At 58.3% G+C, this 24905-nt stretch overlaps 7 protein-coding genes and 1 pseudogene across 7 annotated transcripts; 6 read left to right on the top strand and 2 right to left on the bottom strand.

Annotated features, from left to right (window-relative positions):
* Window positions 1-18: 18 nt before the first annotated feature.
* ACA1_036320 (WD domain, G-beta repeat-containing protein) lies at window positions 19-1450 on the top strand (the record flags this gene model as incomplete). The annotated part of the gene is made up of 8 exons (XM_004352029.1): window positions 19-62; window positions 396-492; window positions 547-651; window positions 737-820; window positions 893-938; window positions 1021-1089; window positions 1160-1222; window positions 1311-1450. 8 exons carry the CDS (start codon window positions 19-21, stop codon window positions 1448-1450), a joined length of 648 nt encoding a protein of 215 aa, XP_004352081.1.
* A 272-nt stretch (window positions 1451-1722) lies between these two features.
* On the top strand, window positions 1723-2481 carry ACA1_036310 (WD40 repeat-containing protein; the record flags this gene model as incomplete). The annotated part of the gene is made up of 5 exons (XM_004352028.1): window positions 1723-1802; window positions 1882-1996; window positions 2074-2190; window positions 2285-2320; window positions 2404-2481. 5 exons carry the CDS (start codon window positions 1723-1725, stop codon window positions 2479-2481), a joined length of 426 nt encoding a protein of 141 aa, XP_004352080.1.
* A 231-nt stretch (window positions 2482-2712) lies between these two features.
* Window positions 2713-4869, top strand: ACA1_036300 (C2 domain containing protein; the record flags this gene model as incomplete). Its single annotated transcript, XM_004352027.1, is given in 12 exon segments — window positions 2713-2755; window positions 2835-2971; window positions 3039-3158; window positions 3256-3372; window positions 3392-3433; window positions 3515-3587; window positions 3651-3783; window positions 3851-3926; window positions 3995-4126; window positions 4269-4388; window positions 4503-4610; window positions 4690-4869. The coding sequence occupies 12 exon segments, from the start codon at window positions 2713-2715 to the stop codon at window positions 4867-4869; spliced, it is 1281 nt and encodes a 426-aa protein (XP_004352079.1).
* A 175-nt stretch (window positions 4870-5044) lies between these two features.
* Window positions 5045-7446, top strand: ACA1_036290 (phospholipid:sterol acyl transferase; the record flags this gene model as incomplete). The annotated part of the gene is made up of 12 exons (XM_004352026.1): window positions 5045-5105; window positions 5219-5345; window positions 5428-5482; window positions 5565-5699; window positions 5768-5836; window positions 5901-6170; window positions 6246-6318; window positions 6421-6560; window positions 6629-6725; window positions 6802-6917; window positions 7026-7209; window positions 7313-7446. The coding sequence occupies 12 exons, from the start codon at window positions 5045-5047 to the stop codon at window positions 7444-7446; spliced, it is 1461 nt and encodes a 486-aa protein (XP_004352078.1).
* Window positions 7447-8230: 784 nt separating this feature from the next.
* Window positions 8231-9449, bottom strand: ACA1_036280 (actin-1, putative; the record flags this gene model as incomplete). Its single annotated transcript, XM_004352025.1, has 2 exons — window positions 8231-8990; window positions 9082-9449. 2 exons carry the CDS (start codon window positions 9447-9449, stop codon window positions 8231-8233), a joined length of 1128 nt encoding a protein of 375 aa, XP_004352077.1.
* Window positions 9450-10682: 1233 nt separating this feature from the next.
* Window positions 10683-14744, bottom strand: ACA1_036270 (uncharacterized protein; the record flags this gene model as incomplete). The annotated part of the gene is made up of 13 exons (XM_004352024.1): window positions 10683-11555; window positions 11585-11635; window positions 11729-11855; window positions 11940-12033; window positions 12124-12248; window positions 12339-12704; window positions 12789-12985; window positions 13068-13186; window positions 13276-13350; window positions 13432-13507; window positions 13599-14141; window positions 14263-14444; window positions 14531-14744. 13 exons carry the CDS (start codon window positions 14742-14744, stop codon window positions 10683-10685), a joined length of 3042 nt encoding a protein of 1013 aa, XP_004352076.1.
* Window positions 14745-15085: 341 nt separating this feature from the next.
* ACA1_036260 (flavocytochrome c subfamily protein) lies at window positions 15086-17782 on the top strand (the record flags this gene model as incomplete). The annotated part of the gene is made up of 12 exons (XM_004352023.1): window positions 15086-15225; window positions 15298-15509; window positions 15584-15734; window positions 15815-15945; window positions 16016-16086; window positions 16159-16288; window positions 16377-16514; window positions 16584-16660; window positions 16730-16835; window positions 16920-17012; window positions 17096-17238; window positions 17315-17782. 12 exons carry the CDS (start codon window positions 15086-15088, stop codon window positions 17780-17782), a joined length of 1860 nt encoding a protein of 619 aa, XP_004352075.1.
* Window positions 17783-18365: 583 nt separating this feature from the next.
* ACA1_036250 lies at window positions 18366-24873 on the top strand (annotated as a pseudogene).
* The last annotated feature ends 32 nt before the right edge of the window (window positions 24874-24905 follow it).

Below are 24905 nucleotides of genomic sequence, written 5' to 3'. Positions count from 1 at the left end.
TTGATTAAGTGCCGCGAGATGCTGCCCTTCCTGCGCATGCTCCTGCCCAAGAGGGAGGAAAAGTCCCAGACTACGCAAGTGGAGCAAGTGGAGCCCATGAGCTGCCCAGGTACGAGCATTTTCTTTTCAGCAAAAGAATTAATTACTGATTTAATCTGCCCATTGTAGCAGAAGAGGACTGGAGAGTTCTCCATACCTCCTGGTTAGATGACATACCCGAGGAGGTTGCTTTGCATATATTGTCTTTCCTCTCCGCTCGCGACCTTGGCCAGCTTGCACAAACCAGCAGGGTACCCCTCCCTCTTCCTCTATTTTCGCTCTCTACGTGTGCTTGCATATCCTCATGCTCTTCTACTTGACATCGTTACCGCTCTGTTATTGCAGTACTACAGCAGGCTAACCGAGGAAAAGGAGCTGTGGAAGGAACTCTACTACTCGCTCAGCAAGAGACAGCCATCTGCCCAGTCCATCCAAAATGCACCATTGCCCGTCGTGATCTCCCTCGCAGACACAACCCCCTAACAATGCGCTTATTGCCTTTCTCAGGTGGGCTGGAAGTGGCTCTACTTGGGGCGCCTTAAAACGGACTATGGCAAGCCGCCCCACGTGACCGTGTACAACCCCAGCCACTTCGCTCGCAAACACTACGAGGTGTGACTCTTGGCCTTTGGTTTCTTTCAAATGCGGAACGGCGCCGAAGCCTCGTAGTTGGTTTACACCTTCCTCTTCACTACAGGATCAAAACTCTGATGATCACGCGGACCCCTTGAAAGAGGACTTCAGCGAGATGAACCGTGGTCTGGGCGGAATTGGATGTCTGGTTCGTCCCTGCCCGCCTCGCCTCAACCCGACAATGAAGGCTAATCGACGCATTTTCTCCAACGCTACCTAGGGTGTGTATGCTGAGAAAGACATTCTCATCGGAGGGACCATGCGTGGTACGTCTGCTGTGCTTTCGCCCATCGTCTCCACTTGTTTGCTGAGGCACCAGTTTCGCTCTTTTATGCTCGTTATCTTCAGGCAAGATGCTCGCGATTGACATTTCTACGGGAAAATTGTTGAGATGCATTCCGGCCCACAAGCACACTTGTACGCGACACCCTCTTCTTCTTGCAGCTACGCACGTTCCTCACTACAATATCGCCTCGTGGTGCCTTAGTGTCATGCCTGAGCATCAATCAGAACCTGGCAGTCACAGGCTCGTGGGACACTACACTTCAGGGTACCCTGCACTCTACTCTCTTTCCCAAAGTTGCCACTCGCACTTCTCGTACTAAGAATCTCCGTGTGGACTCGCTCTACCTTCGCAGTTTGGGATCTCGACACGTATAGCAGCCTGACAACGCTGACACGACCGGGCGAGATCGGCTACATTCGGTGCTGCCAAGTTGACAAGTCTCGAGGGCTCGTCGTGAGCGGATCAAACGACAACAGCATTAAGATCTGGTAGCCACCCCGCTTAGCCCCCGCGTTCCTGAAACAGCGACGCTGACCCATACTCGTTGAACAAATAACCAGGGAACTGGAGACGGGCTGCCACCTGGACACGATCAGAGGGCACGACGGAGCGGTAACCGGCCTCAGTTTTCACGAAGATCGGCTCATCACAGGCTCTTGGGACAGAACCGGTACTCTTTGAGCCCAACGTGTTCGTACTGGAGGTGGTGGCTCAAACGCCAAGCAACAGTGCGGCTGTGGAGCCTTAAGGACAAGGAATGTGCGATGGTCTTGAAGGACCAACCCGGCGACAAGTACTGTGCCATCCGCTACGACCCTGTCCAAGAGCTCGTGTACGGTGGAAGGTACGCCACCCAACTGTCTTGTCTACGGAGTTAGGGTATCACCCTGGGCTTTGACATTTTGCCGTGTCGCGCTGCGCAGGGAGGACCAGCACATTGCGGTCTTTGATCTTCGCGCGGGCAAGTTCATGTGCCGACTCACCGGCCATACGTCGTGGGTCTATGGCCTGGCACTTGACGACACCACCCTCTTCTCGGTGCGTACTTGTCCTTGCCTCAACTTGTCCTCCTTACCGACCACCGGGCGCTCACTTCGCTTTTGAATTTGTGCCAGGGCTCGATGGACGGAAAGGTGCGCATATGGGACAGAGAAAAGAACGAATGCTACAACGAACTCGGCTCCGTCGGCACCAGCTGCGTGCACGCCCTTCTCGTCTACGACAACATTCTGGTAACACCCACCGCTACCGCCTTCACTCGAGAAGTGTGCACACGCTCTCGCATGATTGCACTCGCTCACATTGCGGTCTGTCTGTCTCATGTAGTACTCGGCCAACGAGGATAGCAGCATTCGAGCAATGGTAAGCAAGCTTGCTTAGAGCAGACGATGTGATGCTGATGCTTCGCTTTGCCAAGAGACTGACTCCCCTTTGTTCTCTCACAGGACTTTTCTGGCCCGTTGGGACGAAGCCGGGCAGGCCTCACCGGGTCGAGCAGCGCCAGGGAGGGCTTCCCCACGTGACGCGAGCTGGCCTGCAGTCGCCCTCGCCTTTGCCCAACACGTTCCTTTTTTTAATTTCTTTTCCAGACCTGTGCGAGAGCGAAGCAGAGCGCAAATGTCTCACATTCCAAATCGGCGTGGGCTCGCACTGCTGGAGACAAATAGGAATTCTAAACTTCTAATTACGTCTCGGCGCGGGTTGGCAGCAAGCGGGTTTCAGAAGACTTGGCTCGACGTCGTGCACCACCAGCGATGTACACGTATAGTGTCGGGGTAAAGGACCATGAACCCGCAGGTATCCATTTCTAAGTCGCGTCACCCGCTCTTTCTTTGCAGGGCTATGACTAACTGGTGCCTGTGTATTGTTTTTGCAGCTGGGGGCGGGCTCCTCGAAGGTGCGGAGCTGCCAAAGGCCAAGGAAGCAGAACCAGAGTTGTACACGGTGACAAGCATCACCTCGGTGGCACTTCGGCGAGGCTACACCATCAGCAACATCGACGAAGCATACATGGTGCGAACTGTTTGTCAGCTCCTCCAGTGCAAACGGACTGTTAACTGGATTATACGGTGTTGGACAGGTGTATGAGCTCGATGTAACGTCGCAGTTCCAAGGGAGCCCCGACCTTGCTGGCACGCCCGTGGTTCGGAGGCACAGCGTGCGCAAGCGGTACAGCGAGCTGCATGCACTCCACTGCCATGTACGCGCGTGTCTCTCTTCACCTTGACTGTGAGTATGTCGATGATCGACTGACAATGCTCATCACCCACTTGTGGCCTTGATGACTTTGAGTTCAGCTGGAGAAGGCCCAGCCCAAGCTGAAGTTGCCCTCGTTTCCGTACAAGCTACAGATACTGAACTTGGACACCGACGGCCTGAAGCGGAAGAAGGCCCTGGCTGATTACCTGGACTTTGTCGGGTCCCACCCACAAGCTCGCAGCCGATGTTATGCTCATCAACTGTCTCCACGACAAGGTGATCAGGCCTGCCGGCTGCCTTTCAACCCTCTCTCTGCACTTGCTGTGGTCTGTGTGTCTGACATTCTTCATTTTGCAGTCGCCTGAGGCGCCCGTTGTGTTGCGCGTAACACCACTTCAGGCAATGAGCATCGCTACCACGAAGAAAAGCGGTTCATGTTTCTCACCTGCCCTCTCTCCTTCAACCACAGCGCCTACTGACTATGTGCGTGCAGGCATCCCGGATGCGTTTTGTAGGCTGACCATGTACGACACGACATTCAAGAAGATCGGGCAGGTCTCCCGCACGCTCACGGCGCACAACGGGCGCAGCTTGGAGCCGCAGTGGCAGGACCAGGAGTGTTGCTTGTACCTTCACCAAGCTTGCCCATGATCCCAATCGGTTTAACTCATCGTACACTCACCCACCCAATAGCGAACTGCCCGACTCGTGTGCCGGGGTGACGCTGAGCCTCTGGCACCACAACATCATCTTCTCGGACGTATTCCTGGTGCGTAAGAAGGCGCACATCTGCACGCGCAGCATGCGCGAGTTGAAGAATCGCTAATCACTATGCAGGGTCGCATTTGTCTGGAGCGCCACACTCTTCCGCGCAACAAGTCGGTGGAGCATTGGTTCCCGCTTCACCCCACGGAGAACATTCGCGGTGTGGATGTGACAGGGGCCATCCAACTGCGAGTTGATTTCAAGGTACGCATGTCCAGCGCTCTGCCTGCACGTCCCTCACGCACTCGCGCACGCGTGTGGTACAAAACAGACCAACCAAAAAGAAGGTTTGGAGATGGACACGGTGGCCGAGAGTGATCTCAGCAGGCGGTTGAAGACACAACAGCTGGAGGAGCGGACCACGCATCGAATCAAGCGCGAGAAGCTCTACTCCACGGGGCAGCTCCACATTCGTTATCTCTACCATCCGCCGCAGGGCCACGGGAAGGCTACCTGCAGATCGAAGGTTCGTGAACCGTCGCGTGCGTGTCGTGCGTGCCGTGCATTGACTCACGTGAAAACAGTGGTCGAGTGCGGCCTGCCGGCCAAGGCGTCGTGCTACGTGCAGCTGCACCTGCAGAGAGGCAGCGACGACATGATCACTCCGCTCCAGTCCACGGCCAAGGAAGGCGAACCCAAGAAGACAGGCGAGAGGAGAGACATTCCCGAAATCGCACTCGGCGTCACCGTACACCACCTGCCACCACCCGCAGGCCTGCGCGTGCGTGCGTGCGTATATGATATCTGATGGCTGACTGGCTGCGCAGGAGGGGCGCACGGTGGTGAGTAAAAGCAAGACCGCGCCTCGCTTCGACAAGAAGTTCCACTTCTTCCTCTACCCTTCCGCCTCGTCGTCTCCATCGGACGTGCCCGACTGCGTCAAGCTGTCCCTGTGGTCCCACGTCATCTTCGGTACGCAACCATTGCTGCCCACACTGACTTGTTGACCAGCCTAAGGTCGACTTGCGATCACTTCTGATCGCTCGCTGTGATTGGCCTCCAGGAAGTGACAAGTTGATCGGCGATCACACACTGGTGCTCTCGGATTGGGCGCCCGGCGTGTGGCACGACCAATGGGTGACCGTGTGCTCGCCGCTGGCCGAGAAGTCCCTGCCCTCGCGCATGGGACGCAGCATGGCGCGTGAGGGTCTCGTGCCCAAGTACCCCATCGTCCTCCTTCCCGGTACGGACCTTGCCCAACAACTTACCGCGGTGCCTGCGTGTTATTGATCGAGCGTGATTGTATATTGGCGTGTGCGTGCGTGCGTGCGTGCGTGCGTGAGTGTGCCCTGTCAGGTCTGGCGTCGTCGAGTTTGCAGGTGGAAGAGGGCAATCCCGAGTGGGTGGGCGAGTGGATCTGGCTGTCCCTCGCCAAGATCGGCTCCCAGAAGTTCAAAACCCTCTTCTCCTCGCCCACCGTCAGGTACTTGCATCTCAGGCTACTCCCACCAATTCGCACCAACTCACCCTGCAGCTGATGAACTACAACCTACCAACTCACCCAGTAAGCGGATTGATCCAGATGCGTCGGACGAGGGCTCTGCCGACGCCCAGTTTCGAGTATATATGAACACTCGCCCACCCACCCACTCCCTGCTGCGCCCATTTCTTCCGCTGACGCATGGTGGTTCGACACCAACAGAACGAGTGGGTGAGGCACGTGTGTCTGCAGCAGGACGGCTGCAGCGATCCACCGGGAATTCGCGTGCGCCCTGTACCCGGCAAGGACGGTTGCGCGTACCTCAGCCCCGGCGCCCTCACCAACAATCTCTCCTATGTGCGCTCTTCTGCTTCTTCATCACACGTCTCGCATGGCTGGGTGGACTGACGCGAAGAGGAGGACAGGTGATGGGTCCGCTGATCGAGAATCTGCACGAGTTCGGCTACACCGACTCCGATCTCGTTGCTGTGCCTGTACGTGTGTCGTGTGCTGTGTGTGTGTGATCGGCGGCCTGACAAGCCTGGACTATTCACACAGTATGACTGGCGCTTGCCGCCGCACATGCTGGAGGAGCGCGACGGATTCTTCACGCAGCTCCGGACGATCATCGAGAAGACCGCCGAGCGATGCCAGTCGCCAGTTGTCATTGTGGCCCACTCCATGGGCAACCGGGTGCTGCAGTACTTCCTGCACCGGCTTGTCGTGACCGAGGGCGACCTCGGCCGGCAGTGGATCGACCGGCACGTCCACTCCTACGTCGCCGTCGGCGCGCCATTCCTCGGCGCGCCCAAGATCGTGCGCAGCCTGGTACGTACCACCGCACCCCTCTCGCCGCTGCTGCTTCTAAGCCGCGCCATAACCACCTACGTCTGGTGTGTGCAGGCCACGGGCGAGCGGATGGGCATGGAGGCGCTTCTGCGTCAGGAGGAGGGCGTCGCATTCATCAGGTCGCTGGGTACGAACTGGCTCGGTGTCACTTTGGTGGTTGGAATTCTTGGCTCGGTCGAGCTGTGGCGGCTCACTATCGCCCACCGCCCACCTGTGATCGATCACACAGGGAGCACGGGTATGATCATGCCGATGGCCCAGCCGCGCTACTTCGAAGTGCCGCGTGAGTTCGTCCATCTGCGGGGCGAGCGGAGCGAGGCCCACCTGCCGATCACCATCACCCAGACACTGGCCCTTGCCGGCGCCTCGGTACCACTCCGTTCTACCTGCTGCCTGCACTCGTACACTCATCCCGCCCCTCTGAGCGCTTTCAACAGAAACAAGTGGAGAATCTGGAGGCGTACTACCGTCGAAACAGCGTGTGGGGCCGCATGCCGGATGCTCCGCCGGTCAAGCGGCTCTTTGCCATCTACGGTACTTCTTTGCTTGGCCTTTGTGGTGATCTGTACAGATGGTTGGTCGTTTACCCCACAACTCACTGTTCATTCAGGCGTCAACTTGGACACGGAGATGTTCTACTTCTACCGACGAGACCGGAAGGGCGAACTGGTGTTCGACCGGGATGTCAAGGACACGGCCGACTTCCAGGGCTACACCATGCGCGAGGTGCGCGGCTCTTTCCTTGTTGTCTGTGAGCCTTGTGTGGGTGTGGGTGTGCGTCTGATTTGGTGCGCGCGTGTGCGCGCGTGCGTGAATTGTGTTGCGTGCGTGCAGGGGATCGGGTACGAAACGAAGGACACGGTGCAGGGCACTTTGAGGAGCTCGACCGGATTGCACGGCCACCGTTCTGGCGACGGTACGGTGCCGTACGTATCGCTCAACTACTGCACGGAATGGCGCCAGGACCTCGAATTGCGGATCGAAGAGCTCGAAGGCGTAGAACATCGAGAGATTCTCAGTACGGGATCTAACAGCACGCACACGCACAACCACAATGCCTCCACACGACACGACACGACACGCTACGCTCACGATCATTACTGATTGTGGCTGTGCCACAGACAACCGACTCTTCTTTCGTCTGTTGATCGAGCACGTGTCGGAGCCCCTCACACTCAGGCAGCGCCGTGAACGGGAGACAGTGGTGCTTGGGTGCATAGACGACGAGCGCGACGACACCGACGTCGACGCCTGATGGGCCCACTGTCAAAAAAAGTCAGACATTGCTCATCAAGACCCACCACAGGCAGGATACGGGCACGGCATAGTTCCTGTTTTGGTGTGGTAGTGGTGGTGTGTGGGGGCGAAGGAGATGGGTTGTGTGTGGGATCATCTCCTGTGAGTTGTGAGAAGAAGCAAAAAGGAGGAGGAGGTGGAGGAGCAAAAAGGATACGGCACGGTGGATTCCCGGGTGGTCGCCCACCCCAGTACTAACACCGCCTGGCGCAGCTTAACTTCGCTGTTCGGATGGGAAGCGGTGCTTTCTGCGCAGTATGGCCGTATCCAACATTGCTACACGGGCCCGCTCTTCAGGGCCATATCGGCATCCCTACCCACCTTGCATCTCACCTGCACCCATCAGCCTTCACATCCTGCTCCCCTCAAAGGCTTGGCTGACGTTCGTTGGCTGGGTACCTTGATGCCCCCAGCCAGAAAGAAAGAAAGACGGAAAGAATGAAAACGAGAATGCGGGAAAAACGCTTTTTACAAAGTGTAAGTCAAGACCAGCGAAGACACTTGCCAGCGCTTGCCGGCGAACATGAAAATAGGTCTGACCGCCTGTGCCTGTTCTCGCGTGGCCACGACACCAACACGGAGAGAACCAAATCGAAAGAGGCAATGGAGTTGTGCTGTTTGTGCGCAGGAGCGCAACGTTTGTTTTTGTAACTACAGTGTTTGTACAACAACACCAGCGAAGATGCTCAGAAGCACTTGCGGTGAACAATGCTAGGTTTCTTTCCCGCCCGATGTTTCTCCTTTCAAAAGCACTTGCGGTGGACAATGGAGGGACCAGACTCGTCGTACTCCTCCTTGGAGATCCACATCTGCTGGAAGGTGGAGAGCGAGGCCAGGATGGAGCCACCGATCCAGACCGAGTACTTGCGCTCGGGCGGGGCGATGATCTTGATCTTCATGGTCGACGGCGCGAGGGCGGTGAGCTCCTTCTGCATGCGGTCGGCAATGCCGGGGAACATGGTGGTACCGCCCGACAGGACGACGTTACCGTAGAGGTCCTTCCTGATGTCGACGTCGCACTTCATGATCGAGTTGTAAGTGGTCTCGTGGATACCGGCCGACTCCATGCCGAGGAACGAGGGCTGGAACAGGGCCTCGGGGGCGCGGAAGCGCTCGTTACCGATGGTGATGACCTGACCGTCGGGCAGCTCGTACGACTTCTCGAGGGCCGACGACGAGGCGGCGGTGTGCATCTCCTGCTCGAAGTCGAGGGCGACGTAGCACAGCTTCTCCTTGATGTCGCGCACGATCTCGCGCTCGGCGGTGGTGGTGAACGAGTAGCCGCGCTCAGTGAGGATCTTCATGAGGTAGTCGGTGAGATCGCGACCGGCGAGATCGAGACGCAGGATGGCGTGGGGCAGGGCATAACCCTCGTAGATGGGCACGGTGTGGGTCACGCCGTCGCCCGAGTCCAGCACGATGCCGGTGGTACGGCCCGAGGCGTAGAGCGAGAGCACGGCCTGGATGGCGACGTACATGGCGGGGGTGTTAAAGGTCTCGAACCTGATGGGAGAGAGAGAGGAGGTGAGTCTATCTTTCATGCGAAACCACATCACTTGCGTGGCGGTGATGGAAAAGAGGAGGAGTCTCGTACATGATCTGGGTCATCTTCTCGCGGTTGGCCTTGGGGTTGAGGGGGGCCTCGGTGAGCAGCACGGGGTGCTCCTCGGGGGCCACGCGGAGCTCGTTGTAGAAGGTGTGGTGCCAGATCTTCTCCATGTCGTCCCAGTTGGTCACGATGCCGTGCTCGATGGGGTACTTGAGGGTGAGGATACCACGCTTGGACTGGGCCTCGTCACCGACGTACGAGTCCTTCTGGCCCATGCCGACCATGACGCCGGTGTGGCGGGGACGACCGACGATCGAGGGGAACACAGCGCGCGGGGCGTCATCACCGGCAAAGCCAGCCTTGCACATGCCCGAACCGTTGTCGATAACCAGAGCCTGAACCTCGTCTCCCATGTTGATGATGTAGTTGGTGGTAGTGTTGTAGAGTTGTAGTAAACTAAAGGATAGCTTGCTGGAGGCGCGCCTTTTATGTGGGGCGTGGTGCCAGAGAGGTTGCTCTGTCGCTTGGTTATTGCGTGCACGCTTCTCCTGCGTTCTCCGGCTGACCAATGGCTGCGTTGTCTTTTTACTGGCGTGCGCTACTGCGCTGCCCCCAGTTAAGTCCGCCACTGCGAGCCAATGGCCTACCGTTCCTTATTGCCCTGGCTTCTACCGCGGGGCTTGCGTTGTTCCGCGTTGTCGTTGTTTTAGCTGGCCGGAAAGAAGAAGCAAGATGGGAAGATATGAAAGAGTGAAGAGGAAAGGAGGAGTGAAGAAGCAAAAGGATACGGCACGGTGGATTCCCGGGTGGTCGCCCACCCCAGTACTAACACCGCCTGGCGCAGCTTAACTTCGCTGTTCGGATGGGAAGCGGTGCTTTCTGCGCAGTATGGCCGTATCCGACACTTTTTGGCAGCTTCTTGCGCTCTGCCCTGTTCTTGGCTCTGAGAAGAAACGTCAACAAAGCGAAAAGTTTTCGGTGAGCTCACGCTTGTCAGTCGCCCGTTCCCAAGGTCAGCAGGGCAATGGAGGAGACAAGGACGCACCAGGAGCACAAGTTTGAGGTGGTGCGGTGGCAAGCTGTGACTACCTGGGCTTGGGGTAGAGCACCCCAAGAGTCTGCTGTGTTTTTCACTACTGATGGCCACCTACTCATTCGCTTGCCCCCCCCCTCAAGATGGTGGCTGTATGGCCAGCTGTGCCATATGTCGCAACCATATGTTTGGCCAGTGTACCACCTCATCATGCCCTTGGAAGGCGGCGCAGATCCCAATCACTGAAGCTTCTTCTTCATCTTTTCGCTGGTTCTTGTTGTGAGAGCTGCAGGCATCGAGTGTGAGGCGCTCGACGGCGATCCCGAGTACGAGCACGAGGGGTGCCCCATGGCCTGGGGTCAGTGCAACCACGTGTTCCACCGGCACTGCATCGACCGCTGGCTCCTCTCCCGCTCCGTGTGCCCTCTCGGTTCGTGCATTACCTTTCCAGCATGCCAACGAAAGCCGCAGCCAAGCTAACGGAAGCGGGTGAATGTATGCCATTGTGTGGAGCGCAGACAATAGGACGTGGGCGTGGCAGCTGCCTGCACAGCCAAACGGGTGAGCACGGACTACACGCACTGACCCGGCCCCCGGGTGGTCGTCACGGTCGTCACGAGGGCCTGGTCTGCGCCGCAGCGGGAGGGTGAGCCGTCGGCGGGAAGAGCGCGGTGGCCACCTTCTCCACGAGCTGGCCGGGCCGCGCATAGAGCTCCAGCAGGAAGACGAATCGCTTGTCGCGCCCGACCGCCTGCGCCAGCCATCGCCGCACCTCTTCGCCCGGCCACCCCGCGTGGTGGCCCCTTCTGTCGCTGCTCTCCTCATGCGCACCCACATCACCGGCTTTGCCCTCCGCGTCTTCGTCTTCTTCCTTCCCCGCTTGCGTGGATTCTTGTCGCTCATGGGCGTTGCCACGAGTAGCGGCCTGCGCGAGTCGTTGGCGGAGCTCGGCGTGTTCGTCGGGCGTGACGAGGGACTGCAGGGCGAGGTAGCGCACCAGCGACATCAGGGCAATCTCCTCCTTCTCGTCGTCGCTCCACGACGTCGGTGAGTCTGCCTCGTCATCGACCACGCTGTCTTCTTCCTGCTGCTGCTGCTCCTTTCCTTTATCGTCGTCGCTTGCGTCGAGCCGCGGCCGCTTGGTTTGGTGGTGGCCGGCCCCCGGACGTCGGGCCGTGCGCTTGCGCTGGGCCACGCGAGTGGAGGCCTCGATGTCGAGAGGCACCACAAGGACCACGTTGTCGCAGGTGGCGTTCCGGTTGAGCCCCTCGATGTCGATCGAGAGCGCCACCGTGGGCAGCAGGCCGTCGAAGCTGGCTGGCAGCGATGTGGTGGGGAAGCACGGCAGGCCCGACATGCCGCCGTCGCCGTCGCCGACCTCCGCAACTTGTGTAGTCACGGTCGTGGTCGTGGACGACGCACCGCTGGGTCCGGCTTTCGGCGCTTTTTTGATCTCTCGATCGGGTCCGAGGGTCGCCTTGCCAGGCTTGAAGTCAAGCAACACGAGGCGTCCACGAGCTTGCGCTTGCGGGAGATCGCCGAACCACCGCCTTCGCCCTCGTCGAACTGTGGACCATGTGGTGCAAATGAGTCACACCAGGGAGGCAATCAGAGGCCCACGACGTCTTCCTATGTGATGAGGGTGCGTGTGGTGCTTACCTGGGCTGTGTGGTCGGCGGTGTCGTGTTGCCGAGGATAGAAGGAGCGAAGTCGGACGATGCGGCCCTGGACGAGCAGCGACGCTCGCTCGAGCTGGTGCAGCGAAGCCGACACCGTCGCCACGTCGCTGCAACCCCCCCCCAGACACAACGATCACATGCGCGTTAGTTGCGGCCGAGAGAGGGGACGGCTTTGGGGGAAGCAAAGGTACCGTAGCGTGTGCACGGTGACGTGGGGATGAGTTCGCTGGAAGAACGGCAGCGGCCATGGCCGTAGGAACACCGTGGAGACGGGCAACAGCGAGACTGTGCGGTGCGGGTAGCCGTCATGAGTCGACCACATCACGTGGGGTAGGGGAATCACATGCAGACAACGGTTAACGGTTTGTTGCGTACATTGTTTGTTGATGGCGCGAGTCGTGTCCAGTAGCTTAGCGTAGAAGCTGTCGGCAATGGCGTTCCATCGGAGCGTCTTAGCCACCTGTTCCTGCACCGAGCGGTGCCAGATTGACAGCGGGTATCTGTTGACAAACAAACACAGAGCAGTGTGCGTGATCGCCATCAGCGTCGTTCGCGATCGGCCTAGTACCCGGGAGCGCTTGGCGAGGTACCTGGCTTGGACATCGCGCGCCTGAGCCTCAACGGCATCGTCCCCTGCGGCCACTGGCGATTGGTCGAAGATGTAAATCTGCGTGAAGTTGGTAGATCGAGAGAGGGTGATCGAGCGCGCACTGACCGGCGGTGGCCGACCCTGTCGCTCGCTGTCGTCGGCAGCCTCGGCGTCGTTGTCGTTGGTGAGCACCAGCAGCTTGAGATCCGTGAGCAGGACGACGTGACCCTCCTGCAGGTCCTCGAACCGAGCAAAGTCCTGGGAGTTCGTGTAGAGCTTCACCAGGAGGCCCCGGGTGCGCATGTTCGAGTCCGAGGTCTGTTGCCCGCCCGCGTCCAACGATGACACGTCCTGCAGCAGCAGCCACCTGTAGTGCCTGAAGCCGCCAGAGCTGTGGCGATTGGGGAGAGAATGAAAGGAATGTCAATAAAAATGAATAAGAATTGTAAACGCAGTTGAGGGAGGGTAGAGGCACCAGCCGCGAGGGCTGACTCCGCCGCTGCCCCACTCCAAGACCTTGCGCGATCGCTCCTGTCGTCCGGCAAAGATCACTCGGCCGAGATAGTCAAAGGCGCCGCCATCTTCCACTCCCTTGTCCAGCTCCGAGCTCCTGACAAGGTCGTAGCTGATGCGCGGGATGCGCGGCCACTGCGAGGCTGGAACACCAGTGGAGTGGGGTTCAGCGCAAGCCAGAGACGCCAACGTATCAAAGCGATGCATTGGTGGTCACGTTACCGCTGAGCTTGAATAGAAAGGCAGTCCCAGCGTTGAGTGCGAGCTCCCAGGGAGGACCGTGGGGGTGCGGGTAGGCTGGCTTGATCTTGTACTTGCCAATCAGCACCAGGTCGCCTGAACAGAGACATCGACCAGTGGATGAGTCCATCGTTCTATCTAGATTGCCAAGGTACGAACGCCTTTGGGGAGAGGGGCAGCCGCACCTATTTCCAAGTGCGGATAGTAGTAGGCGCACATGTTGGTCCACAGCACTACTGTAGCGCTGCCCGTACGATCCCCTGAGCGCGCCACAGCGCACAGTCCCCACAGATGATGTCAGCTAAATCGCTGCAGCAGTGAGGCGGGCAGTTTTCGCGTACGAACGACGAGCTGGCAGCGCATGGGGTACTTGGCGTTGCTGTCCGAAACCTTGGCGTAGTGAATCACCTTCGACTTCTGTACAGAATGCACGGAAGTACAGAATGTCAATACAAAGCGCAATGTGCTTACGTTCTCCTGGCGCTGAGCTGAAGTTGGAGACCGATACCTGTACAACTCGGGCGATGAAAGGGCCAGCTCCGGATCTCTGGCCGCCGCCCATGCTCTCGTGCTCGCTGAACACCTCGGCGATGGTGTACAGGTTGCCCCGCCCGTGTTCGTCTTCCTCCGCCTCGGCCTCTGTCTCCTGGCTGCCCACGCGTAGGAACTCGTCCATGGGCAAGTCCACCAGGAGCTCCAGCTCTTCGTCCGATATGGACAGCCGCCCGTGCCATCGCTGCTGATCTCGTCGACGAGCACCTTCTTCTTCTTCTCCTTCTCCTTCTTCTCCTTTTCTTTCACCTTCTTCTTCGTCCTCTTTCCCTTGGTTCAGGTCCAGGTCTCGCACTCCCTTTGGCTCGTTCTCCAGTCGACCCCAGTTGCGCCCGTACAGGCAGGTGTCGTTGTTGACGTGCAGGTAGTAGCCTCGCGTGCCGATCAGTGGCGAGGCGCTCCGCTCCCGCGATACGGCTTGCTCGGCAAAGGCGATGGTGTTCGATGGCGTGATGTCGATGGAGGTCAAGGTGCAGGAGCTTGGTGAGAATGATGATTCCTTCACCTCCGATGACCGTTTCATCGAACCAATGGCACCATCGTACAACCTGTGCACACATTCATCTTAGAGATCACACTGGCCGCACACGCACGCAACACACGCAACATGCAACACGTACCTTGACTACTCGGCCCGGCATCAGCCGACCGACGTAGACCAGGTTGTTAAGGGTCGGGTGAAGCAGGCACTTGCGCTTCAGGGTGCCGTCGGTGAGAGTGACGTCAAAGAGGTCAGCATAGTGGCCGGCACCGACTGCCTCACGCTCCTCGTTCTCGTCAGACAACTGAAGCAGCTTCTCTGCTGTCTGGTCAGGGGGTGTCTAGGGTAGCAGAAGCAGAAGGTGAGACTGATTGCCTCGACTACTAATCTTTGAGTGCGCTACATACAACGATCGATGCTGAGCAGGCACAGGGTGAGGTTAATCTCCTCGCTGCCACCACTTGCATCGTCGGAATCCATCGTCATCAAGTCATCTGTCGCTGTGCGGGACAGCTGCGCGATGCCGTGCTCGCTTAATCTGTGCATCACCGCAACGTTCGCACTCTCGTCGGGCAGCTCCTCGCCCGACCCCTCTGCGGCAGGGTCCTGCGTAGACAGCATGTGTGTCTCCATCACTTGTATTACAATTTGATTTATTTTTATTCTGTTATTCTGTCAATCAATAACCGCACAGCTTCTGTCTTCTTTTTGCCTTTTTACCGCGTGTTGCGTGAAGCAAATCCGCCAAATCGGTCATCTTTGGACATCTTGGCTCTGCGCCCTCTGCCTGAAGCTTGTACGAACCCTCCCTGAAGAACCCGTGACTTCTCCTCCGTGAGGCAACCCTGCCCACGGCGGATCCGCTTCGAATCAGACGCGATTCCACCGCGCATTTTTCTCCTTGCTGTCGTGATTGAGTCGAATTTCTTGTTTCGATCCATCTTGACACATACCGCTAGGAGATGAATACGGTTGTGCTCGCTCTGTTGGTGGCCGTCGTGGCAGCGCTCTTCTACTACCCCACCTTTGTTCGCATCCCATCAGCCGAAGAGGTGAGTGGCAACACGGCCCAGCGTGCCGCCACACCCACACAAGCCATGAGGTACTACTCCCTGCTGCAAGTGATGCACTAATCTTACAAGGTGTCTGGATTAATACTGACGGTCGGTCCCAGTTCGGCCCCCTCTGCCCAGGCCCAGCAAACCAACGCTGGGTCGGCTGCCGCTCCCGCTGGCCAAGTCCCGTCTGCGCCCACCGCCTCTGCAGTCGCCTCCCCTTCCCAGACCCCGCAGGCGAGTACGGCTCAGGTCGTTGAACTCCCTCCTGCCACTGGGAAGAAGGTCATCATTGTTGGTGGCGGATTGGCTGGCATGAGCGCCGCCATCGGTATGTGTTGTATTACACGACACACACGCACGACGCACGACACACAACACGACTGACATTCGGACGTTTGGCAGAGGCTGTTCGTGCTGGCGCCCACGTGGACATGCTTGAGAAGACGATCCGCTGGGGTGGCAACTCGGAGAAGGCTTCGTCGGGTATGAACGCCGCTCGGACTGCCGCTCAGATCAAGCTCAACCTGAAGGACAGCGTTGAGGAGTTTTACAAGTACGCGAGCACAACTGGCTGACAGTTCACTTTCGCCTTCAGTACATCAACGTCAGGCCTGATGTTCTATGCGCAAACAGGGACACCATCGCCTCTGGCCACGGTCTCTCCAACGAGGAGTTGGTTGACGTCATGACCAAGGAGTCCGCTTCCGCCTACGACTTCCTCTCCAGCTTCGACATTGACCTCAACACCGTGACCAAGCTTGGAGGTAACTACGTCAGCAGCCTTTCCCTTTCGTGCCACACAGCCCTTTACTTACGCTGATGCCTCAATCACAGGTCACTCGCGCGCAAGGACGCACCGTCCCTCTGAGAGGGTGACCGGCAACGTTGGTTGGGAAATCACTTCGGTACGCACACCTGTCGGCATTGCTCTATATCCGTGTATTATAGTCACTGAGGTCCCCCCGGATGAACCACAGACTCTGTCGAAGTACCTGGCCACTCTTCCGCGCGACCGTCTCACCATGAAGCTGGGGGCTCGGCTCACGTCGCTCGTGGTTGAAGATGGACGAGTCGTTGGTGTCAAGTATACGAAGATTGTGCGCGACGGTATGGACACGGCTAGCCGTTTCTTTTCTATTATTGGTACTAAACGCGTCCTCCTTCGTTCTCTGCCTATTCGTTGCTGCCTGCACAGAGAAGGGGCACGAAACAGGGGAGGAACTTGCCGAGTTGCGAGGCGATTCGGTCATCCTCGCCACTGGCGGTTATTCGCGTGCTGATGACTTGCTTCGCAAGTATATCCCCAAGATCGTAGACCTCCCGACCACCAATGGTACGACCAAGAGTTGTTGTGGCACACTTGCTGCATCGCCTTTTAAATAGTTCGGCTCTGTGCTTGCAGGTCCTTTCGCCGAAGGAGACGGCATTAAGGTGGCTGAGCAGATCAATGCCTCTCTCATCCACATGGACCAAGTGCAAGTGCGTGTCGCCCACAGTCACCTTATTCAACTGAAGGCTAGCAACTAAAACGTAGCCACATGTACACAGCTTCACCCCACCAGCTTCGTCTCGCCGAAGGATCCCCTGGCAAAGACCAAGTTCCTGGCCCCAGAGGCCCTCCGTGGCCTTGGCGGCATTCTTATCAACCAAGATGGTTAGTACCTGCCTTCATTTGACTGAATGTGCGCACTTCAGAGCATCACTGGTTGATGTTGTACGTATTCAATGTAACGCACAGGCAAGCGCTTCGTGAACGAGCTCGACACACGCGACAAGGTCACGCAGGCCATTTTCAAGAACTGCAAGCCCCTGATCGTGGAGCAGGAAGTGAGTACGTTTAGAAACGATGACAACATCACTCAGTGCCCGAGAAGAGCACAAGCCTAACCATTTCATTGTCTTTCTACCGGTCAGATGGTCAAATGAAGACCGTGGTGGGTCCCGTGGTGGCTCACCTGATCATGACCGACGAGGCCGTGAAGCTGTTCCCGAACTTGCAGTTCTATCAGGCCAAGGGATTCCTCCATGGCTACCTGGGCGTTGAAGAAATGGCTGAGGTACATGCGCTTGTGCCTGGCCTTCGCACTGCCCGATATGGAATGGCTCATTCACCTTCACCGTGCGTTTCCACAGGGCCTGGAGCTCCCAGGCAACACCCTGAAGCAGACGTTCGCCGAGTACCACGAGTGCTTTGTTCGCCAGGGCAACTGTGCCGATCCTTTCGGCAAGAAGGACTTCCCGTTCGGCACCCGCAGCAACGACGTGTTCCACGCCATGATGATCACGCCCGCGATCCACTACACCATGGGCGGTCTCGAAATCGACAAGGAGGCGCACGTCCTCCGAGCCGCCGCCACCGAGAACAAGGACGAGGCTGCCGAGGCGGCTACGGCGACCAAGGAGATCATTCCTGGCCTCTTCGCTGCGGGTGAGGTGACGGGCGGCGTCCACGGCGCCAACCGCCTGGGTGGCAACTCACTGCTCGAGTGCGTCGTCTTTGGCCGGAGAGCCGGACGCTTCGCCGCTGCCTTCACTGAAACCGCCACCGCTCCTGAAGTTACCTCCTCCTCTCCTTCCTCTACGCCCGCTTCCGTCGTGTGAGCTACCCTCCGCCTGCCCTCAAGCAAAATCCACAGCCAAGTTTCGGACATCTTCTTCAACACAAAGCACGATCACGTCTTTGTTGCCGCCGCGGGAACACAGCGGCCCGTTCGCGCTGCGTAACTGTTGCTTCATCAGTTGACGCCTGTCGTTGGGTGCACTGCAAACGGCGTTTGATATGTCGCCCAGTCGGTTTCTTCACTCAGCGACAGGCTGAACCGGCGCCGGTTGCGGTGGTGCCGCGGCGTGCCAAGAAGGCAACAAGTTGACACAGCCAATCCGGAAAAACTACACCTTCGCGGAGCTTCCGCGCTGTACTGGTCACAACACAGCAAAACAATCATCGCCACAACTAACAAACACACACCCGGCTGCAAGCAAGCCACGGGCCAAAGCACAAACAGGCCCTGAGCTCTGTACAACACAACATTAGAGTCGATGGCACGCGTGCGGCTTGACCGAGCAACTCTCTTCGCCGCGCTGCTCGCCATCTTTTACGCCAGTTTTGGTACCAAGCACTCCCTCTACATCAATCAACGGAAGATAAAAAAGAAAGTCGGAAAGAAGAAAGGAGGCAATCCAAATGAAACGTGCTCTCACTGCCTCCTCTCTACGCCGACGAGAAGCAGGTGCTACTTCGGGTGTGCAGCTCTATGGCGCTGGCAGCCCCAACACCAACGCCATCCTCTCGGTCTGGACCAACTCCTACCTCTACTACCGCGACGACGTGAGGTGCGTCGTCCTGATCCGTCACCGTCTCACAACCGCTTGTGCAACTTTTCCCTTATTGGCTTGCTGCCCAACCGTGGCCATGGCCGCCGGCATCTTAGCTAAGAATTATGAATTAACCACTTTTTCCTTTTTTCCGTGTTGTTATGCGTTATTGTGTAGCTTCGCGTACGACCCCAGCGGGGTGACATCGGCGCGCACGGCGTACGACCAAGGGGACGTGGTACGTGTCGAGAGTTGAGTTAGCAAGACGGGCGTGTCCGTCATCTGTGCGCTGCGCTTGCTCTCCGGATTTTTCCGGGTTTCTCTCGGTCATATAAGACGCCTGGGTCGCTCACCGGGTGGGGGTTGTCTGCAGGACTTTCTCTGCCTGGACAGGGGCATCACCGAGCAGTCGGGCGACGACAATGACCTCATCCAGTTCCCTCTCGCGGGCCAGGCCCTGGTGATGGCCTACAACCTACCCGCCCTGAGCGCGACTGATCCCCACCTGGTACCGCACTATTTGATTGGTTATTTTATTAGAAATAATGCGATTGGCGATTAACCGAACACACAACAACGATAACGGCAGGTCATCGACAGAGACACGTTGGGGCTGATCTGGTCTGGCGCTATCACCAAGTGGAACGACACGCGAATCAAGGCGCACAACCCGGTGATTGCCAACAAGCTGCCCGATGAGTTTATCACAATCGGATACAACGACAATGACGTCCTCACCATCGTCGAGGTGATCAAGCGCGCTCTGGAGAGCTTCAGCGACGATTTCCGCGTGGCTCTGGCTGCGGCCAACCGCACCTTCGCGCAGATGCCACCGGCCCTCAACCTCCATGCCGAGGATGCCGGAGACACGACCGCCCTCAGGCTCGGTTGGCTCGCGGTACGCACCCGCACCGCACAGCCCTCCGCTCCCAGACACTCAAGTTTGGGTTCTCTGTGCTGACCGTTTATTTCTTTGCGATTGCACAGGCGCACCCCAACAGTATCACCTTCCTCAACTACGCCGACGCCTCCGACAGCCACTTCCCGTGGATGAACATGTACAACAAGGCGGGCACCTTGGTGACGCCCTCGACCGCCTCCGTGCAGTCGGCCATGACGGACTTCCTCGACGAATACTCACAAAACAACTTTACCGTCGACATCTACGACGCCAACGGCACAAACTCGTGGCCGCTCTCCTACATGACCTTCTTCTCGATGAGCCGAAACATCACCGTGTTCGACTGCACCAACATCCAGGAACTGCTCCAGTTCATTGCCTGGGTCCACACCAACGACGAGTGCGTTGCTCTCCCTCCACAGCACACCACATCCTTGATGTCTTTCGCCGGAAGGCAACCACTCACAACCACTCACCCATCGCTTCATCAGAGTGTCGAAGGCCGCCGAGCGAATCAACGTGGCCCCGCTTGACGTGAGCCTTAGGAAGCGCCTGATCGACATTCTGGCCACGGTCCAGTGCAATGGCGAGGAGGCCTACGCCTCCGAGTTCCTGATCGGCATTGGTACCCCGCTGCCCGTGTTCCCCGCGTGGGCCAACGCGTGGGGCTCGGCCAACCGCAAGGCCAAGTACTACGACGCGTCGTCGCTGCAGGCCAAGGAGGACCTCGTTACATATGTCGAGGACTTTGGTGTGACCAGCAACGGCATGGCCCAGACCTACTACGACCGAATGCCCGACGTCGCGCTCTTCCCTGCCACCGTCTTCGCGCTTGTTCCCGGTAAGCACTACTCCCAGCGCACATGCACACTGTCTCGACTGGGCCTGACCACTGTTCATTTGTGTGGTATTCAGCATTCAACATTCCTCAGTTGAAGGGCATGACGTTGGTGCTCGATTTCGATACCATCTCTGGCATCTATCTCAACAACATCACCAGGTGGTCGGATCAGCGGATCAAGGACATCAATTCACAGGAGGTGGCCGACGCACTTCCCGACCAGAACATCATTGTGGTGATTCACGAGGTCCAGTCTGCCTACACGCAGCTCTTCACCACCATGCTTTCGACCATGGTTCCAGAGTTCAACAAAACGGTTCGTTGGCGTTGTGCACGCCCGCACGCTCTCTCAGGCTCATGCACCACCCATTAACGCACACCTCTTTCGCATTTCGCAGATGGGTGTCAGCCTCTTGCCGACCTTCCCTGTGGAGCTCGCGCCCAACAGAACGGTGTCAACCACGGTGGTCAGCGGAATGGGTCCGCTTCTCGACGCAACGCCGTACTCCTTCGCCTTCTGGCAGCTGCACGATGTACTGCTGGTACGATTCATATCTAAGCAGCTTGCTTCTTCGCTTCTTTTGTGGCTTCCTACCTAACCTGCGACCTGCCATATCTTCAGCTCCGAAACCTCGATGCCGCGTCGATGTACAACAAAGCGGGCAACGTGGTGGCGGCCAACTCCGACACGGTCACCAACGCTCTGTCCGACTACATCAGCACCGCTTCCGTCTTGGATTACACCGGCATCGTTCTGGGTACCTTTGGAAGCCCCTCCATCCGGATTCGCAGTGATATTCACTCCATTTTCCTTCTGTTCTCAGCCCCGGGCAGCAACAGTTGGCCGATTGCCACGTTCGGTTCGATGATCTATCGTTCGCAGACCATGCAAAACTGCATCAAGGCTGCAGCGCTGGCCGACTTCATCATCTGGACGCAGACCAACGAGAATGCCCTCAAGATCGCCGAGAGGTTTGCTCTTCTCTTTTCTTATCACATGGTTGGAACCAAACGAACGGCCTTTTTTTGACTCACGCCCTCTCTGCAGGCAAGGATTTGTGGTGGCTACGAGCGTGGACATTATTTACCGAAAGGCTCTGGACCAGCTCAAGAAATTCACATGTGACGACAAGCCCGTGAGTGCGCTCTACGGGTGCATCTGGGATGGCCAGCTCTGCTCCAGTGCGGGCACCTGCACCAACGGCGTTTGTGTATGCGAATCCGGGCGCGAGGGCCAGTACTGCCAGGAGTTCACTTCCAGCAGCTCCGATTCCCTCTTGGTCATTCTTGGTACGCATTCGCTCGACAATACCGCACACGACACGACACGACACAATCACAGTCTATGGACTAATTCGATTCCTTGGAAGCAGCCACGATCATCCCGGTGGGCGCTGTGGTCTTCTGTCTGCTGTTGCTGTTCATCCTCGTTCTGATCTGCTTCATCAAGCGTAAGGGCAACCAGAGCGACAACTGGGAGATCGACTACGACGAGCTCGAGGTCGGCGAGCACCTCGGCTCGGGCGGCTACGGCGAGGTCCACAAGGCCGTGTGGAAGGGCACGGAGGTAGCCGTCAAGGTCATGGCCTCCGATCGGATCACCAAAGAGATGGAGAAGAGCTTCAAGGACGAGGTATCAACAGCCACACACCTCACCACGGCTGTGTCATCATCTGATTGTGTGCTCACCAACATATCACAGGTGCGGGTGATGACATCGTTGCGGCATCCCAACGTGGTGCTGTTCATGGCGGCATCGACCAAGGCGCCCAAGATGTGCATCGTCATGGAGTACATGGCCCTCGGTTCTCTCTTTGACGTACGTATCTCGCACCTCGTGTTCTCCGAATAACACTTACAGCCGGCTAATCGATCGATGATGCGACATACAGTTGCTGCACAACGAGCTGATTCCTGACATCCCGTTCCTGCTGAAGGCCAAGATGGCCTATCAGGCCTCCAAGGGCATGCACTTCCTCCACTCCTCCGGTACGGTGCCTTGCGTCTTCGTTCTTTTCGTTTTCGTTTTCATTGCCCCCCCTCCAAATTCTCAACTGATTACAATATTGTTTGCAGGAATTGTGCACAGGGATTTGAAGTCGCTCAACCTGCTGCTCGACGCCAAGTGGAACGTCAAGGTGAGCGACTTTGGCCTCACCAAGTTCAAGGAGGACATCAACAAGGGCGGCGTCCGCGACATTGCCGGCAGCGTGCACTGGACAGCGCCGGAGGTGCTCAACGAGTCGGGCGACGTGGACTTCATCCTGGCCGACGTCTACTCCTTTGGCATCATCCTCTGGGAGCTCCTCACTCGCGATCAGCCCTACTTCGGCCTCAGGTACATGACGACGACAATCATATTATTATGCAATTTAAATTGAGTTATCGAGACATCAAGTGTTAACTTTTTTTCTCTCAGCCCGGCTGCTGTGGCGGTGGCCGTTATCCGTGATGGCATTCGACCCAAGATGCCCGAGAACGCCACGGGGGCGTGGCCGGCCGAGTACGAGGAGCTGATCACGAGCTGCTGGCACCACGATCCGACCATCCGCCCGACGTTCCTCGAGATCATGACCCGCCTGTCGGCCATGCACGGCGACTCGACCTCGGCCGGTGGCTTCACCTCCAAGACCTCGTCTTCCTCGTCGGGCCACTCGGGCGGCGGCAAGCCCAACATCTACAGCTCGTGGACCATGCCCTCCACCAACTCCTCCTCGAACGGGTCGTCATCGTCCAACTCGTCCAAGAACTATTCGGGCGCTGCGGCTGCGGCTGCCGGGGCTGTGCGCGCGCCGGAGGGCGAGGTGGCGATCGTGTTCACCGACATCACGCGCGCCGCCTCGCTCTGGGAGTTCAACGCCGCCGCCATGCGCGACGCCACGCTCCTCCACAACGAGACCCTCCGAAACGCGCTCAAGAAGCACCACGGCTACGAGGTGGTGTTCATCCGCGACCGCAACAGCGGCGAGGGCTCCTTCTGCATGGCCTTCCAGCAGGTCGCCGACGCGCTCGCCTGGTGCTCGGACGTGCAGCAAGAGCTGCTCAAGGTGGAGTGGCCGGAGGCGCTGCTGGAGCACCCGGGGGCGGCGGAGGAATGGGGCGACACTGACGACCGGGTGCTGTACAAGGGCCTGCGGGTGCGCATGGGCGTGCACGTCGGCACGCCGCGCACCGTGCGCGACCCGATGACACGGCGTGTGGAGTACATCGGCCCCGTGGTCAACATCGCGGCGCGCATCACTGCCATGACCCACGGCGGCCAGGTGGTCGTGAGCCACTCGACGCACGATAAGATCAAGGACACGGACCTCATTACCAAGGAGCACAACCCAGTCGTGTGCCTGGGCAAGTTCGAGATGCCCGACGCGCCCGCCGGGGCCAAGCTCTACGAGCTCAAGGTGGCCGGGCTCGAAGGCCGCTTCTTCGGCGGCGTAACCAACGATGGCGAGGTGGTCTCGTCGTCCAACAACCCCTCGTCCGGGTCCGACCACCACGCTGCTGCGGGCGGCGACGGCGAGCTCAAGGAGATGAGCGGCGTGTCGACGGCCAGCAGCGATGGCGGCGGCGAAGTGCAGACGGCGGTGGGCGAGGGCATGATGTTCAAGGAGGACACCTTTCTCACGTCGGCCAACCTGTGCCGCTGGATCATCGACTACCATGAGATCCAGGTGGGCAAGCAGGTGGGCCTGGGCTCGTATGGCGTGGTCTACCACGGCAAGTGGAAGGGCGTCGAGGTGGCGGTGAAGCGGTTCATCAAGCAGAAGCTGGACGAGCGGCGCATGCTCGAGTTCCGCGCGGAGATGGCCTTCCTGTCGGAGCTCCACCACCCCAACATCGTCCTCTTCATCGGTATACGCCCACCACCTCGTTGACTCATCTTACGAACAGCGCGCAAGGCTAATCATCCATTTGAAATTGGCGCAACCAAACAGGGGCGTGCGTGAAGAAGCCCAACCTGTGCATCGTGACAGAGTTCATGAAGCAGGGCTCGCTCAAGGACATCCTGGCCAACAACGCCATCAAGCTCACGTGGAAGCAGAAGCTGCGACTGTTGCGGTCGGCGGCGCTGGGCATCAACTACCTGCACTCGCTCCACCCGGTCATCGTGCACCGCGACCTCAAGCCCTCCAATCTGCTCGTACGCTCTTCGAACCACCCACTTGACATTGTCTGTCCGTCACATCTAACCCCCCATGCTGATGGATGTGTGTACAGGTGGACGAGAACTGGAGCGTGAAGGTGGCCGACTTTGGGTTCGCGCGCATCAAGGAGGAGAACGCCACGATGACCCGCTGCGGCACGCCCTGCTGGACGGCGCCCGAGATCATCCGCGGGGAGAAGTACGACGAGCGCGCCGACGTGTTCTCCTTCGGCGTGGTCATGTGGCAGGTGGTGACGAGGAAGGAGCCCTATGCCGGGCGCAACTTCATGGGCGTGTCGCTGGACGTGCTCGAGGGCAAGCGACCGCAGATCCCCAACGACTGCCCACTGGATTTCAAGAAGGTGATGAAGAAGTGCTGGCACGCCAATGCCAACAAGCGCCCCACCATGGAGGATGTGGTGACCTTCCTCGACACCCAGGTGGGCGACGACGACGGCTCGGCAGCGGCCTTCACCACCAACGCCCTCGTGTAGTTGAGCGTAGTCCACCTGTAAATTATGTACTA

This window comes from Acanthamoeba castellanii, assembly GCF_000313135.1.
Source record: "Acanthamoeba castellanii str. Neff unplaced genomic scaffold scf7180000084565, whole genome shotgun sequence".
NCBI classification, from domain to species: domain Eukaryota; phylum Discosea; order Longamoebia; family Acanthamoebidae; genus Acanthamoeba; species Acanthamoeba castellanii.
Note: the sequence above shows the minus strand (reverse complement) of the source record. Positions and strands in the feature narration are given on the sequence as shown.